At 45.7% G+C, this 17,551-nt stretch overlaps 1 protein-coding gene across 7 annotated transcripts in view; it reads right to left on the bottom strand.

The window, feature by feature from the left end:
• Positions 1-17,551, bottom strand: part of PATZ1 (POZ/BTB and AT hook containing zinc finger 1) — a 92,453-nt gene that overhangs the window by 12,244 nt on the left and 62,658 nt on the right. For 2 of the 7 annotated variants that reach the window (XM_063913085.1, XM_063913090.1), the window contains exons 1-5: positions 14,778-15,001; positions 12,275-13,457; positions 9,059-9,122; positions 8,626-8,685; positions 5,795-5,966 (exon numbers count right to left, since the gene is read on the bottom strand). In XM_063913085.1, coding sequence (XP_063769155.1) covers positions 5,795-5,966; positions 8,626-8,685; positions 9,059-9,122; positions 12,275-13,446 — 1,468 coding nt within the window. In that variant the 5' untranslated portion in view covers positions 13,447-13,457; positions 14,778-15,001. Of the gene's footprint in view, positions 1-5,794; positions 5,967-8,625; positions 8,686-9,058; positions 9,123-12,274; positions 13,458-13,860; positions 14,108-14,763; positions 15,002-17,551 lie in introns of those variants that run through there. The other 5 variants (XM_063913089.1, XM_063913091.1, XM_063913086.1 and 2 more) reach the window with 4 other exon arrangements.

Raw genomic sequence — 17,551 nt, 5'->3', positions numbered from 1 at the left:
CCCTTCGGCAGGTTCCATGCGAGGATCTTTCAGTGGGATCTGTTGGACAAGTGGTCCGGATCGCATCTTCAGATGCATCGGCTGATCACCCTGTCCCCGAGGGCCAGGGTGTCTCTTCTGTGGTGGCTACAGAGTGCTCACCTTCTCGAGGGCCGCAGGTTCGGCATTCAGGACTGGGTCCTGGTGACCACGGATGCGAGCCTCCGAGGGTGGGGGGCAGTCACTCAGGGAAGAAACTTCCAAGGGTTGTGGTCAAGTCAGGAGGCTTGTCTGCACATAAATATCCTGGAACTAAGGGCCATATACAACGCCCTGAGTCAAGCGGAGCCTCTGCTTCGCAACCAACCGGTGCTGATTCAGTCAGACAACATCACCGCAGTGGCTCATGTAAACCGCCAGGGCGGCACAAGAAGCAGAGTGGCGATGGCGGAAGCCACCAGGATTCTTCGTTGGGCGGAGAATCACGTGCAAGCACGGTCAGCAGTGTTCATTCCGGGAGTGGACAACTGGGAAGCAGACTTCCTCAGCAGGCACGACCTCCACCCGGGAGAGTGGGGACTTCATCACGAAGTCTTCACTCAGATTACAAATCGATGGGAACTGCCACAGGTAGACATGATGGCGTCCCGTCTCAACAAAAAGCTACAAAGGTATTGCGCCAGGTCAAGAGACCCTCAGGCGATAGCTGTGGACGCACTGGTAACACCGTGGGTGTTCCAGTCGGTCTATGTGTTTCCTCCTCTTCCTCTCATACCCAAGGTGCTGAGAATCGTAAGAAAAAGAGGAGTGAGAACAATACTCATTGTTCCGGATTGGCCAAGAAGGACTTGGTACCCGGAACTGCACAGACAGGACCTGTTGCAACAGGGGCCCTGTCTGTTCCAAGACTTACCGCGGCTGCATTTGACAGCATGGCGGTTGAACGCAGGATCCTAGCGGAAAAAGGCATTCCGGAGGAAGTTATTCCTACGCTGATAAAGGCTAGGAAGGACGTGACAGCAAGACACTATCACCGTATATGGCAAAAATATGTTGCCTGGTGGGAGGCCAGGAAGGCCCCTACAGAGGAATTCCAGCTGGGCAGGTTCCTGCACTTCCTACAGTCTGGAGTGACTATGGGCCTGAAGTTGGGGTCCATAAAGGTCCAGATTTCGGCCCTATCCATTTTCTTTCAAAAGGAACTGGCTTCTCTTCATGAAGTTCAGACGTTTGTTAAGGGAGTGCTGCATATTCAGCCCCATTTTGTGCCACCAGTGGCACCTTGGGATCTTAACGTGGTGTTGAGTTTCCTGAAATCCCGCTGGTGTGAGCCACTTAAGACCGTGGAGCTAAAGTATCTCACGTGGAAAGTGGTCATGCTGTTGGCCTTAGCTTCGGCTAGGCGTGTGTCAGGATTGGCGGCTTTGTCATGTAAAAGCCCCTATCTGGTTTTACATATGGATAGGGCAGAATTGCGGACTCGTCCGCAATTTCTGCCAAAGGGGGTGTCATCCTTTCATTTGAACCAACCTATTGTGGTGCCTGCGGCTACTGGTGACTTGGAGGATTCCAAGTTGCTTGACGTAGTCCGGGCTTTGAAGATTTATGTGACCAGAACGGCTGGAGTCAGGAAGACTGACTCGCTGTTTGTCCTGTATGCATCCAACAAGCTGGGTGCTCCTGCTTCAAAGCAAACTATTGCTCGCTGGATCTGTGGCACGATTCAGCAGGCTCATTCTGCGGCTGGGTTGCCGCATCCAAAATCAGTGAAAGCCCATTCCACGAGAAAGGTGGGCTCTTCTTGGGCGGCTGCCCGAGGGGTCTCGGCATTACAGCTTTGCCGAGCTGCTACTTGGTCGGGTTAAAACACATTTGCAAAGTTCTACAAGTTTGATACCCTGGCTGAGGAGGACCTTGAGTTTGCCCATTCGGTGCTGCAGAGTCATCCGCACTCTCCCGTCCGTTTGGGAGCTTTGGTATAATCCCCATGGTCCTTACGGAGTCCCCAGCATCCACTAGGACGTTAGAGAAAATAAGATTTTACTCACCGGTAAATCTATTTCTCGTAGTCCGTAGTGGATGCTGGGCGCCCGTCCCAAGTGCGGACTTTCTGCAATACGTGTACATAGTTATTGCTTAATAAAGGGTTATGTTATGTGGGTATCCATTGTTGATGCTCTGTTGTGGTTCATACTTTTGACTGGGTAAGTTTATCACAAGTTATACGGTGTGATTGATGTGGCTGGTATGAGTCTTACCCTGGATTCCAAAATCCTTTCCTTATAATGTCAGCTCTTCCGGGCACAGTTTCCTTAACTGAGGTCTGGAGGAGGGGCATAGAGGGAGGAGCCAGTGCACACCAGTAGTATTAAATCTTTCTTAGAGTGCCCAGTCTCCTGCGGAGCCCGTCTATTCCCCATGGTCCTTACGGAGTCCCCAGCATCCACTACGGAATACGAGAAATAGATTTACTGGTGAGTAAAATCTTATTTTTTCTTCCGTTGGAAAAGGCATTGGTAATCCAGACAATGGTTCAGGATGTCCTGAAGCCAACCCGGATATCGGTGCACCTATGCATTTGCCTTCTGGGAAAAATAGTGGCCTCTTATGAGGCTCTTCAGTACGGAAGGTTTCATGCACGACCCTTCCAGCTCGATCTGTTGGACAAATGGTCCAGATCACATCTTCACATGCACCAGAGGATCCGTCTGTCGCCAAAGGCCAGGATCTCCCTTCTGTGGTGGCTACAGACTTTTCACCTGATCGAGGGCCGATGGTTCGGGATTCAAAATTGGATTCTGCTAACCACGGACGCAAGCCTCAGAGGTTGGGGAGCAGTCACCCAGGGGGTGCAGTTTCAAGGAAGATGGTCAAGTCAGGAAGTCGTCCTTCCAATCAACATTCTGGAACTAAGGGCTATATACAACGCCCTTCTGCAGACGGACAATGTGACGGCAGTAACGTACATAAACAGACAGGGAGGAACGAAAAGCAGAGCAGCAATGTCAGAGGTGTCAAAAATTCTCCGTTGCGTAGAAAAATACGCTGTCGGCGGTCTTCATTCCGGGAGTAGACAACTCGGAAGCAGACTTCCTCAGCAGACACGACCTGCACCCGGAGGAGTGGGGCCTTCACCCGGAGGTGTTCAGGTGCTTGACAAGTCGATGGGGATATCCACAGATCGACATGATGGCTTCTCGTCTCAACAAGAAGCTCAAGCGGTATTGTTCCAGGTCGAGAGACCCACAGCCATGGCAGTGGATGCTCTCACGACTCCATGGCTATATCAGATGGTGTACGTGTTTTCTCCACTTCCTCTGATTCCAAGAATTCTGAAAAGAATAAAAAGGGAAAAGGTTCAAGCAATTCTCATTGCTCCGGACTGGCCAAGAAGGGCCTGGTACGCGGACCTCCTGGAGATGCTCCTCGACATTACCATCAAACATTACCACCGTATCTGGAAGAAATACGCCTCTTGGTGTGAGAGCAGAAAATATTCTGCGGTGGAATTTCATATGGGACGTTTCCTGCTTTTTCTGCAGTCGGGTGTGGATGTGGGCCTACGTCTGGGCTCAATAAAAGTCCAGATTTCGGCCTTGTCTATTTTCTTTCAGAAACAACTGGGCTCCAGACGTTCTTGAAAGGTGTTCTGCACATCCAACCTCCCTTTGTGCCTCCTACGGCACCTTGGGATCTCAATTTGGTGCTGCAGTTCCTCCAATCGGACTGGTTTGAACCGTTACAAAAGGTAGATGTTAAATATCTTACATGGAAGACAGTCACGCTGTTGGCCAGCGAGACGTGTTTCGGAGCTAGGGGTGTTGTCTCACAAGAGCCCCTACTTAATTTTCCATGAAGACAGAACTGAACTCAGAACTCGTCAGCAATTCCTTCCTAAGGTGGTGTCCGCGTTTCACATCAACCAACCTATTGTGGTTCCGACTGTTACGTACACCTCTACTACTCCAAAGTCTTTGGATGTTTGGAGGGGTTTGAAGGTGTATGTAATGAGGACAGCTCGTCACAGGAAATCTGACTCGCTGTTCGTTTTCTATGATCCCAATAAGATTGGGGGTCCTGCTTCAAAGCAGTCCATTGCACGCTGGATCAGGCTCACTATCCAGCATGCTTATTCCATGGCAGGCTTACCGGTTCCAAAATCTGTTCAGGCACACTTGAGTAGGTCTGTGGGTTCTTCTTGGGTGGCTGCCCTGAGTGTCTTGACTTTACAGCTCTGCCAAGCAGCTACTTGGTCAGGTTCGAACACGTTTGCTAAGTTTTACAAGTTCGATACTTTGGCCTCTGACGACCTTTAGTTTGGTCAATCAGTTCTGCAGGAACCTCAGCACTCTCCCACCCGGTTTGGGAGCTTTGGTACTTCCCCATGGTACTAAATTAAATCCCAGTATCCTCTAGGACATTAAGAGAAAATAAGATTTTAATTACGTACCTGTAAATCCTTTTCTCGTAGTCCGTAGAGGATACTGGGTGCCCCGTCTGGTGCTTCGTTCTTCCTGCACTGTTACTTGGTTAAGTACTGTTGTTTGGTTCAGCAGTTGCTTTTCCTGTTTCGAGTTTGGTTAGCAGGGCTTTCCTCTTGTTTGTGTGTGCTGGTTCGGAATCTCACCACTATCCTTATATATCCTTCTCTCAAAGTATGTCCCTCTCCTCGGGCACAGTTTCCTAGACTGAGTCTGGTAGGAGGGGCATAGAGGGAGGAGCCAGTCCACTCTATTAAATTCTTAAAGTGCCCATGGCTCCTAGTGGACCCGTCTATACCCATGGTACTAAATGGAACCCCAGTATCCTCTACGGACTACGAGAAAAGGATTTACCGGTAGGTAATTAAAATCCTATTTTCTTTCCAAGCAAATGTTTATTACTTAGAATAGGGCCAATCTCACCTCCTAAATGTATGATCTGACAGCATAAAGACTGAATGCAGAATAGATTAATACCCCTTTTATACCACCAGCTTTAAACACGGTTTATTGCACATGAGCGGCAATACCGATGTTGCTGTGCAGTCTGAAAGGGCCCATTTGGAATATTCCGTGTCGAGAGACCCGGTATTCCAACTCGGGTAGTGAGCAGGATTGAACGCGTGTTGAACCCGGCTCACTGTTCTGTGTGAACGGGAAGCCGGATCAATGTGACCCGTTTCCCAGTCACTCTGTGTAGATGGGCAGCGCTTGCCCGCCCGCGTCACCGCTGATGTCTCCAATCCGGCAATATGCCAGGTTGGGGACAGCGGCTGCGAAGGGCTGGAGGCAGGTTGCACCTGGAAAGCACCAGGGTGCGACCTGCCTCAGGCGGTCTGTGAGGGGTATAAGTTATTAAAATAATAAAGGATAAAACAACGTGTTCAAAGATGGCTTAAGAATCCTATCCTTATGGTTAGCATAAATAAAAAATGAAATCTATAATAATTTGTATCTTCACTTTCTTTCTTCAGCGCCCTTTGACAAAGCTCTTTTAAAATGACCGTGTTGCCTATGTACAGTTGAAGCAGCCGATTAGTGTGATTATCTTCTATTCACAAGACTAGCCAATCAGTTCACTGAGAACCACTAACACAGAAAAAGATGTACTGTGTGCCCTTTTCATGCTAAAGTCCGTCTGCCTTATAAACACACATTCCCAGCAGCACACATGCACTCACCCTCTCCCTCTTTTCATGTAGAGCTGTCAAATCACACTGTAGATGATTTTAATGATGCAAGTTTCAATGAGAGACATTAATAGATAGAGACACAAGAACACCTTCACTCTATGAGTAACCCCAGTCTTGCAGTGGATCTACCCTGCTGGTTACCTCGGTTACAGATGGTACAGAAGTTGCTAGGTCCCTCGCTGTGTTTCTTCAGATGGTCGGCCATATAGGCAGCCCGCAAGTATTTCCCACACACTTGACATGGTACCTTGTCCTCATGACATGCCAAGTGTGAACGCAGTCGGTCACGTGTGGCAAAGGAGGCATTACATGTCTGAAATTAGAGCAATATAAATTGGTGTCAAAATAGTTATAAAATAAACACAAGGGGGGCAATTCAATTGTTTTTTACTGGCTAAACCCGTTTAAAGTAATGGGCGCGTTGCGTTTTTGGGCTCCAAAAAGCCTGTGGATTTCTGCTCACCACTAGAGTAGTTTGCAAGCAGAAATAATGGGTGTCCGCGGAACTGACGCCCATCGACAGAAACAATTGAATAGCTACCTTTGGTCATCCATTACATAAGGGTGCCTAAAAAAACAACTGAATTCCCTCCCCCTCCAAAGTGGGTGTTTTTATCCCATGCTCTTACGGTGAGTAGCTTGAGAAAGTTATCTCAGACAGAGCTTGTTCTTCATTATCCTTCAAATATTCTGCACGTAGATAAAACACCTACACATGCATAGGTACCTATTTAACGAGCAAACTGGATAAAATATGGACACAGAAACAAATTACATTTCCTCTTGTTTTGTATTAAACCTGATTTACATATTTTCCCACTTTACAGATGTATGAATGAAAATCTGCTAGCTAGATGGTGGAGATGTATGCTGAATGGGGCTCGTAACAGTGTTGTGTCTAAACATACAGCCAGACATTTGGTAAAGAAGGAAGTAGTCAGCTACCCGACGAACGGGATCCCGGCGGTCGATATACCGACGCCGGAATCCCGAGGGAGGACACAATCCCGGCATCAATATACCGATGCCAAGCGGGATGCTGGGGGGGGGGGGGGGATGAGAAGAGAGTTAGGTTTAACCAGCAGAAGGAGGGCTAGGCTCACGGGCCATGCGTGGGAATGTTAGGGTTAGGGACCGGAGAGGGAGGGTTAGTGTTAGGCAGAGAGAGGAAGAGGTTAGTGTTAGGCACCTAGCAGGGAGGGTTAGGTTTAGGTAACGGGGAAGGGAGGGTTAGGGTTAGGCACCTAGCGGGGAGGGTTAGGGTTAGGCACCACCGGGGAGGGTTAGGGTAAAGATGAGGGTCAGGGGGCTGTTGGGATTATGATAGATGGGATGCCGCTGTCGGTATACTGGACAGTTTATCATACTGGACCCGGTTAAGCAGCATGATCTTTTCTACTGCACTTAATTGGTAGCTAGCTTAATGATGCACAAATTATAAGCCTCATATAAAGTACATTGTTTGTAGTATTCTTAACATAAACAGATGTAGATGAATACATTATGGAATTATTTCTAGGATTGGGCTAACTGCATAGGGCTCTATTCCACATTATTGTTGATATTGTTTCCACTCAAAATTTATCCCACCTATTCAGCATTAAACTGCGCAGGGAAAGCGGTTGTGGTAACACACTGTTCCGGTGAAGTTCTAGACGGCTTTGTTTTCGGAAGTAATAAAAACAAAACCTTCTATTTCTCGTTCTGCACATGCTCGGTCATGCACTTCCTGAACAATGCGAATAGTGCGCACTGTTCCGGAATTGTAGCCATTTTGAGATGGCGTTTATAAAGTTATGGCGAGATGGTGTTATCTTATCGAGAACTTACGTTTTTATGCTTGCTGAATAGCATAGAACGTTAAAGAGCTATAGAGAGCAATGGTTTGCTTTCTACAGTGCAAAACTGTGCAGGATGGGTTTATACGGAGAATATTTTAACCCTTTGCTGAATACTGGGGTTATGTGGAAACATTTCTTCAGTTTTAACATTAAAAAAAAAAAGATTGCTGAATAGGGCCTGTGATATTAAATGTAGGAGCTATGAAAGTGTATTTAAAAAAAATTATATATATACTAGTTACCAGTCCGACAAAATGACGAAAATCTGTGGCAGATGTATTAAGCCTGGAGAAGTGATAAAGCAGTTATAAGTGGAAGTTGATAACTCACCAGCCAATCATTAAGAGTTTGAAAAATGCCAGTTAGGAGCTGATTGGCTGGTGCATTATCATCTTCCATATCACTTCTTTAAGAATGCTTTATCACTTCTCCATGCTTAATACATCTGCCCCAATATAACAGTATTGTCAGCACCGGTGGCTGTGCGCACCCAAATGGAGCAACAATTTAATTGCTCTGTTGTGCACCATCTAGTGGCCCCCGGCACTCAAAACACTTGATTTTCCCCCATAGAGGTGAGGAGCAGCGTTAGCCTTTTATTACATAGGATATTTGCATTTGTTTCCCTATCTAGTGTAAATAAAGATGACAGTTGTTTCCACACAGTGCCTTATTAGACCTATGCACACTGGAAGTATACCATAAAGGAAGTATTGAACAGGCTTTTAGTTACATATATATTGCTTAGCTATACTGAAAAATTAAAAACATATCATTAGCTCACTGTAAGAACAGGTCTGCTCATTAATTGGCCAATCACCGCCAGTCATTTACAGACACACCAGCACCTGTGTAATGCAACCGTCACACACAGACATTCGTGTATACGTAGGAGATAATGCTGCCTGTGTTATTCTATGAAACCAGGGCCTTAAGAGACACAGCATAAACTGCAGCACAGGAAGCTTTTATACACACATGGGACAGGAAGTTACCAATATGCAGATATGCTCAGAGACATACCAAACAGACATACAGGCCTAGAGACTCGTGTTACTCAGGCCCATTAAATCACCAGTCCCGCTTCCTTGGTCCAAAAAGCATTTGGTTTCGCTTTTCATGTTGGATTACCTGTCCTCCTCCTCTCTCCTGCTCACTGCGCACTTGACTGGGAAATCCTTCTGCAGTTTTCTAGTTTGGAAAAAAATGGGTGTAAAATCATTTTTGAGGGCCCTTCCAATAGGAGAAATGTGATTTTTCAAAACTTTATCACGCCTTGATCAGCAGATCACTGTTATTTCAGCAGGGGATATGAAAGCATTATTAATAATTACTACCAGTAAGACATGAATGCAATTCCAAAGCAAATACTGTTCTGTTTAATTCTCATTGTGACTCTTACACTGGACTGGAAGATACAGGGAATGGATAATAGTATATTAAGAACAGACTGCAGAAATAGTCACTGTAAAGTGGGACTGGTGCTTTAAGTCACACATGATAAGTCTCTGACATTCTTTCACTCTCACACTATAGTATAACCACCAGTCCCCCTTTTCCGTACCTCACACTTGTGGGGTCTCTCTGATGTGTGAACTTGTTTTATATGTCCATTGAGGTGGTCCGGCCTGTGGAGGAAAGTGCATCACATAGAACTTAAGAGACAGACTGAGGCAGAGATCATTACACAATGACAAATCTCCTCTAGTAAAGTGCAGTTATCGGAGAGGCATAACATCTTACATGAGCACACTATCCCCTAGGCTGAAAAAGAGGCATCTTGGAGAATAAAATATACCAAACTATGGTGGGAATAGCATGGGATACAGAAAGAAATATATAATTTGTTTAGTGGCATTCTTTAATGTGCAGTCACTGATAAGGTGCACTACAAACTCGGTTAATGAAAGTAAAAACATATATGGCAAAAACAGAATTACAGAACAGATACTATCGTTGATACATTTAATGAAAAAAATAGAGTAAATCAGGGAGACTGTCTACTTAGCTTAACAGCCATTAAAACACATTATAAAAAAGGCTGTGTTCAGATAAATGTGAGCCATTTGTCTGTCTATCTATCTATCTATCTATCTATCTATCTATCTATCTATCTATCTATCTATCTATCTATCTATCTATCCTGCCTTCATTATAGATATTTGACTACATTTTCCCACCTTATTGCATTCACTCTTTATCTCCTGTTATTCCACATGTACACTATCTATCTATCTATCTATCTATCTATCTATCTATCTATCTATCTATCTATCTATCTATCTATCTATCCCTGCATATTAAGGTGTGCGGGTGTTTTTCCACTGCTTCTGTCCCTGCACATATCTACACACACTGAGTAATGAGAGTTGCTGCCTCTAACACCCTCCCATATCTATCTCCCTATGCTTTGCAGGGAGGAGGGTGGACTCCACATTTTCCTGCTGGGGGAGGAGAGTCTGCCTTTGTAGTTCTTCTGGCAACCCTCCCTAACTCATTCTGACCAATCACTGAGAACAAGCTACAATCCTCCATTTGGGTGGGGGGCCCTTGGTGCACACGTTCTGAGATGGCGTCCCATGGGCAAATGAAAAAGAGGGGGTGTGGGGAACTGACAATATTTTGTATGCAAACAGCTTACATTGCAACTGACATGTAAAAATAAATAACAGAAAATGACCCTCAATCTCTGGGGGAAAAGAATTACATTCTACAAAGCTTATAAAATGCAGGTTGTCAATGTACAATGTCAGAAACCAGGTAACAGCTTATAGCAGATATTATCTTCCCTCATTTCTCCAACTACTACACATACATTCACTTTCTATACTAGAAGTAGTCATTTTCTTTTCTTTTCCTACTGTTGCCCTAAAACGTGACATGGAAAATGTGCAATTCAAGTTACAGCAAAGTATAACTGCTATTTGGCGAAAAAATAAATGCACTTTTTAATGGCATTTGCAAATCTCAGATATACCGTAATTTAAAATAAGGATTTGTTTTTCCTATATTTGTATATATGTATAATAAATCTATGACAAGTTGTTCTGCATACAGGGCCTGATTCTGAGTTGTATGCAAACCTGATTTTATGGTGTGATTGCGCGTGCATCTAGGTCACACTGCGCATATGCTGGGATGGTCTTGTGCCGTTGGTCGCAGAGAAGATTAATTCACTAAGAGGCTGATAGTCTGGGACCATTTGGGAGTGGCAGTAAAAATGCCAGAGTGTTGCAACCATTTTCAGGGCGTGACTCAGCCTGCGACTGCGAACCTGTGCGTAGCTGAAATGGCTCTGGCGTCTTAAGCTGGGTACACACTAGACGATATATAACCCAATATATAGTTCCAATGCGGATCGGAACGGTAGATCGGCCATATCCTCTAGTGTGTACGCCTGATCTGAGCCCTCCCGCGATCATGTGTGATGTCTTCTTGTCAGCCCTGCTGCAGGGTCAATCAGAAGACATCTGAATGCAGCATGGCATCCCCCGTCGCCCCCTTGCTTCGGCAAGTGTGTATGCCCGCAATATCGGCCCGGTACACATCTAGAGTGTACTTGGCTTAACTTCCAGCAGCCATGCTGCGCAACCATAGGTCTTAGAAGTTTGATTATTGACTGATCTGCGACCGACACTGCACCTCTCTACATAGCCACCGGGACCTGCACAGCTGCCAGTGCAGCATTTGCACATTGTCGCACAGTCGTTACATACACATTAGCAGTTGTTGTTGCACTAGCGTACATCTATGAATCAGGCCCAGAGTATCTTGTTCCTTGGGCTTATTTCCATAAACTGATATGAATAAGAGCTATCAAGACCATAGGCTGGTGAAGTAAAAGAAGTAAAAGGTTTCTCTAATAAATTTCAACAGCAATATGCCACCCAGTGGAAAATTATGGTGAAATCTGTAATTCTGCATAAAAGGCTCCACTTGTACCCATATCATATGCTGTTATTTTACCTAGGCATATCACCAAGATAAAGCAGTTTTCTCACTGTGCATACTCCTGCTCATGACTTGTCTTTAGATACGTGCTTATGCTTCTACGGGGAAGATGTACTAAGCCTTGGAGAGTGATAAAAGTGGAGAGAGATAAACTACCAAACAGCTTCTAAATGTAATTTTTCAAAACACAGCCTGTCACATGGCAGATAGGAGCTGACTGGCCGGTACTTTGTCTCTCTCCACTTTATCACTCTTCAAGGCTTAGTACATCTTCCCCCATGTAGGATTAATTACTCAAACGGAACAGTATCCATCTAATTATCACGTTTCCTTAGTTACAGGGCATATATTCAAAATTGAATTTGGGATATAGGCCCTATAAATTTTGCTACATAATTGTTTTATTTTTCCCTGAGCTTTTCAGCTATGCATTTATGTCATCAGGCAGGTTTTCATTGTCCATGGTTATGATACAGTTCTCTGCTGTACTCTCTGAATTGAGTGCAGATGTAAATAGGAAGCAGGCACTAGTTTTACCTCAGGGCAATAAAAATTAAGAACTTTTCCTCATGATTTAACTACATAGCTGAAAAATGGGAAATGAGAACTCAGAGGTAAAAGAATGTAAAAAGTTAAAGTTGCAGGATGGCATGTTTAATATTTAACTAAAAGGCATGTGAAAATGGACAACCCATTTATGTATTTAGAAACTATACCTTAACAGTGTATCTCTGTGTCAATGTTGGATAACCCAGTCCTGCTAACATCCCATTGTATTTTAGGTGCACGGGCACATGCTACCTCAAAAACTTTGTTGGGCTGCACTTACCTAGAAAATCCTTTTCCACAGCTTTGGCAGATGTAGGGCTTCCCTACAGAGCCATCATGTGAGCGGACATGGTACGACATTCGGTCTTTCCGTTTGAAGCGCAGTCCACACACAGGGCAGGAGTAAGGCTTCTCCCCAGAGTGAGATAGCTTGTGCCTGTTCAGGTGGTACACATCCCGAAAGATCTTTCCACACAAATCACAAGCTACCTGTTTCCTTGCTCTGTTCCTCTTTCTAGGGGTACCTGGTTCCTCTTGGGTTAAGCCATTCTCTCCTAGACGGGGTGTTTGAAGGTCTCCATATCCCAGCTGCAGGCTGGTGACTCCATGCTGGGCCTCATGCTGACGCAGTCGCAAGGGATCTGTGAAGACCTTATCACAAAGGCCACAAGGAAGCACCCCTCCATCCCGCAAGCCACCAACTGCTCCAAAGAGCACAGAGTCTAAAACACTAGGTTTTCTTGGCCTTCCACGGCCTCTCTTGGATCCAAGTCCTTGTATTCCTACTTGGTATTGAGAGGGAAGAATTTGTGAAGCTCCCCCGAGTGCTAGAAGAGAGGCCTGACTTGGTACAGCTTGTCCTGGGCGTACAGAGTCTTCTTCCTCTTCCCCTAATGACCCTGCAATTCCCGAGCCACTCAGAACAGTCCCATTTGTCATGTCTAATGGAAATCCAAGGTCAGACGCCCCTGATCTAAAAAGCATGAGTTCTGGTCGTGCAGGGGGAACTAGGATTTGTACATTAGATTGCTTAATGACCTCCTGACAAATGTCAATAACTGACCGCATCAGCAAGAACTTGGCAGCTGTCATTAGCTCTGGAAAACTCTCCAGCCGTATAATTATGCGAGCAGTATATGCAAAGTCCAAAATGTCCCCAAAAACCTTGGAGCTGATGGTGTGCATCTCGAGCTCCCGTGGTGTTGGCCCTTCTGACTCTCCAAGTACAGACTCAAAGTACTGACTACAGGCAGCCAAAACGGCACGGTGGGCCGGAAAGCTATCCTCACCAACACGTAGAACTACATCACAAAAACGCCCTCCGCTCTTTCGCTGCTGGTTCAGTTGATTGAGAACATCTGAGCTGTGCTGGCTCACCTGGTATGTGTAGTATGATGGGCCACAGCCCTCTGACAACCGCTCCATGCTGGCGGGATGTAGATCCAAGGGCATGTAATTGAGACCTGAGAAAGGAAATAGAGACTACTGCAATTATGTCATTTGAAACTGGTTAAGACAAATAATGGTGATAAAGGAAACTTTTACTGATTAAAGAGAATCTAGAATACAGAAGAGTGTATTAAGATATCCACATTCAGTGCTTCAATGTATCTTTACATATCTAGATGGCTGTTTCACACTTTAAATGTGAGCTACTAACAGTTACTACCTGAGAGCAAATCCCTAAGTGGAAAAAAGGTAACTGTAAAGGTGCCCACACACTGAGCGCTTTTGCGGTCAATTTGTACGAAAACAATAGATCGTAATGATATATCGTTCACAAAAGTGCAAATCGTATGTTCTCCTCAAACGATAACGATACAATTTGCCTCCCCGCGGCTCGTATGATGTATGCTCTGATCTTACCTGCTGCAGTCAAAATCTGGCAATGCCGTTAGTGAATTGGATGCAGATCGTTTCCTTTTTGCACTTACGATGTATCGTACGTTCTGCGTCATTTTAAGGACATTTCCTGTACATTATTAATATTTACATTTTTAAGAAATCTATAAGATAATTTAGCAGTGTTTGTAGCAAACAATAAATTGTTAACGATCTAGCGATATAAAACGATCAACATCGTGCGATAAATTGTTTGTTAAAAGAACACTTTTTTGACAAAATCGTGTCTCGGGGGGGGGGGGTGCAAGGGAAATCGCAAACGATATTGCATCATTTGTGAATTGCTCAGTATGTGGGTACCTTTAGAGAAGCTGGTATTTCTATTAAAGACATTAAAAAGAAGGCAGCAATGTAATTTACTACCATTTAAACTACAGTATAGTACTGTGAAGCCATATGCCTGTGTAACCATCCATTGATTTCAAAAACTAAATACAGGTGTTTGTTCAATAAGGAAACTATATTTACAAGACACAGATGAAGTACAAATGTTGCATCTTAGCAGTGAGTGGTATTGGTATAGTGGTCCAATATATTACTCTCTAGAGGCCCGAGCACACACGGGCTTTATAACATACACCAGGGGGGAAGGACAGTAGCCAGAAAGTGTACAGAGCTGTGAATGATGCGCTGCAGAGTAGGCGGCTGGGGATGGCAGAGATGTGCTGCCTGGTGCTATGACTATAGCGGGGAGCACATTTATTACTGAAATGTTTGGGGGGCGGGAACCCAGTGGGTGCCGGGAGGTGCAGGGCGTACAGCGAGGCCTGCATTATACAGGGTCGGCAGAAGGCTCACTAGGGGGTCTTCTATGTTAGGGTATGGGGGGGTCTCCTAACATATATTGGGGTTTCGGGGTGATGTCACCTGGGTGCGCGTACCCGCGTGGCTCCTCCCCTTGCCCTTACACGGGCGCGCGCTGCGCGGGCCGGTGGAATCAATCTGGGGCTCCGGTGCAGACTGTCGGTGTGCTGCAGCGCTCTTCTCTCCGCGCCCCGGACACCGACCCCCAGCAGGACACCGGGACCCCCCCGCACCGGACACTGGGGTAGCTCTGACCGGATCCTCCGCAGCCTCTTTGTGTCTGATCCCCCCCCAGGCTGAGAATCTGCGTCCGCCCCCCGGTCCCCCCCTCCCTGTGAGCACTCCCCCCGCCCCTGTAGACAGACTGGGAGACCCCGCACATGCCGACCCCCCCACTTTCACCCCTCCCGGAATAATGTGCATATACACTATGGACACAAGGTAATCTGCAACCGTGCTATAGTGTTGTGCACAAGACTTCCCAGCCCCCCGCCCCTAGAAAAAAATATATATGTTATTTCTTGCCTGGGGGGAAGCCCCAAAATTATGTTCGCCGCCAACAAGCTACAGTAATCAAAACATTCCTCTATCTGTAGTATATTGCTGTACCTCTACCCAAGTATCCCCGTATAATATACATTGTCACTGTGATTGTATGCTGCCAGGGCTGTTCTAATATATAGCTCCTCAATGATGTGAAATCTTTATCTATACGTCCTCAATAATATGACATTTGCAGGATCTAATACAATCCCAGACAAGGTGTTTCCTGGTATAGTGAGTGATAGACACCGAGGTGCCATGCATTTACTTGCATTGCACAAAAGCCTCCCACTCCCAGGGTTTGTCTCAGCCAAAACTTTAAATGTATTAAATTTATCTTCTAATAAGTATTTCAATTCAACGGGGACAGAGCTTTGTGATACTATTTTGTGTGGCAGAAATAATGCTTTTGTAACTTTTTTTCTTGACATAATTCATAATAAAAAAACTTCTCTAACGAATCCTATTCAGAGGTACCTCAAAATGATTAGCCTCCAAAACACAGATTTACCGTGTAAATGGAGTGAGAGTGGGTGCTACAAATGCAAGCCATTTTCCAGCTGATAAAGCACTAGTGGTCGTGATACTATAATCACTCTGTGCAGACACCTAGTGAATAGGGGAGGTCATTCCGAGTTGTTCGCTCGCAAGGCGATTTTAGCAGAGTTGCTCACGCTAAGCCGCCGCCTACTGGGAGTGAATCTTAGCATCTTAAAATTGCGAACGATGTATTCGCAATATTGCGATTACACACCTCGTAGCAGTTTCTGAGTAGCTTCAGACTTACTCGGCATCTGCGATCAGTTCAGTGCTTGTCGTTCCTGGTTTGACGTCACAAACACTCCCAGCGTTCGCCCAGACACTCCTCCGTTTCTCCGGCCACTCCTGTTTTTTTTCCGGAAACGGTAGCGTTTTTTCCCACACGCCCATAAAACGGCCTGTTTCCGCCCAGTAACACCCATTTCCTGTCAATCACATTACGATCGCCAGAACGATGAAAAAGCCGTGAGTAAAATTCCTAAGTGCATAGCAAATTTACTTGGCGCAGTCGCAGTGCGGACATTGCGCATGCGCATTAAGCGGAAAATCGCTGCGATGCGAAGATTTTTACAGAGCGAACAACTCGGAATGAGGGCCAGGGTACGCTCACACTGAGGCTTCAAAAAGATATGCAGCGTCGTCAGAGTTTTATCACTAGGCCAGTACACATTACAGCAACCTGACCTGTTGCAGATGGGACCACGACGTCATGGTGCATACACTTGTGAGATATCTGGTACAACCCTTCGTTTTCGACCACATCGGTGCGATAAATAGCAGGATGGTATGCACATCGAATGTGTCCCGCGATGCGCGGGCACGCTGGTCGAATCTCGCATCTGAAGATATTATGTGCTGCACTTAATATTTATCGGATCGCACGTGCAATCGCATGCTGTTTTTACCACATTCGATTTATCGCACTGCGATGTGCGATCTCTGAGGTATTTAGCTCACTTCCTGGACACTCCCCTCCATCCATTTCTGGTCACCCGATTTCTGGTCGCAAGGGGCATGCGATAAATTGCATGATTGCACATCGAATGCACAAAAAAAGCTCTTTGGATGCGATTTATCGCATGGAGAGCTTCAAGGGAAATCAAAGCGCGATATTGCATCGCGCTCAATCGCACAAGTGTATGGGCACCATAAAGATACATTGGTTGTCAGTACACACAGAACGATATAGCTTGCGACTGCGCAATATATTGTAAGATGCCATTTTCATTGGCATTTAAGAGCATATTGTTTTAGAATCCAACTTAAGTTATTGGAGAGGTATTTCTAGTAGCCTAGTAAAAGCCGGATCAGTATGAATTACCGGTGGTCGGGATGCCGTCCGTCAGTATACAGACAACAGTCAGTATGCCGGCATCAGAGCGAGCGCAGAGAGTCCCCTTGTGGGCTCGGTGGCTTTCTGCGCTTGCCACAGGTTCTATTCCCACTCTATGGGTGTCGTGGACACCGAGTGGGAATAGCTCCTGTGAGCCGGGATTTCGTCAGGTGGCATTATCAGCAGTGGGATTCCGACATCGGTATCCTGACCGCCGGGATCTAGACTGCCGGCAATTTAACTGCATCAGCTAGATACGAATTGCCTATATTTCTCTGACGTCCTAAGTGGATGCTTCGGACTCCGTAAGGACCATGGGGAATAGCGGCTCCGCAGGAGACTGGGCACAACTAAAGAAAGCTTTAGGACTACCTGGTGTGCACTGGCTCCTCCCTCTATGACCCTCCTCCAGACCTCAGTTAGAATTTTGTGCCC

This window comes from Pseudophryne corroboree, chromosome 1 (assembly GCF_028390025.1).
Source record: "Pseudophryne corroboree isolate aPseCor3 chromosome 1, aPseCor3.hap2, whole genome shotgun sequence".
Classification (NCBI taxonomy): domain Eukaryota; kingdom Metazoa; phylum Chordata; class Amphibia; order Anura; family Myobatrachidae; genus Pseudophryne; species Pseudophryne corroboree.
Note: the sequence above shows the minus strand (reverse complement) of the source record. Positions and strands in the feature narration are given on the sequence as shown.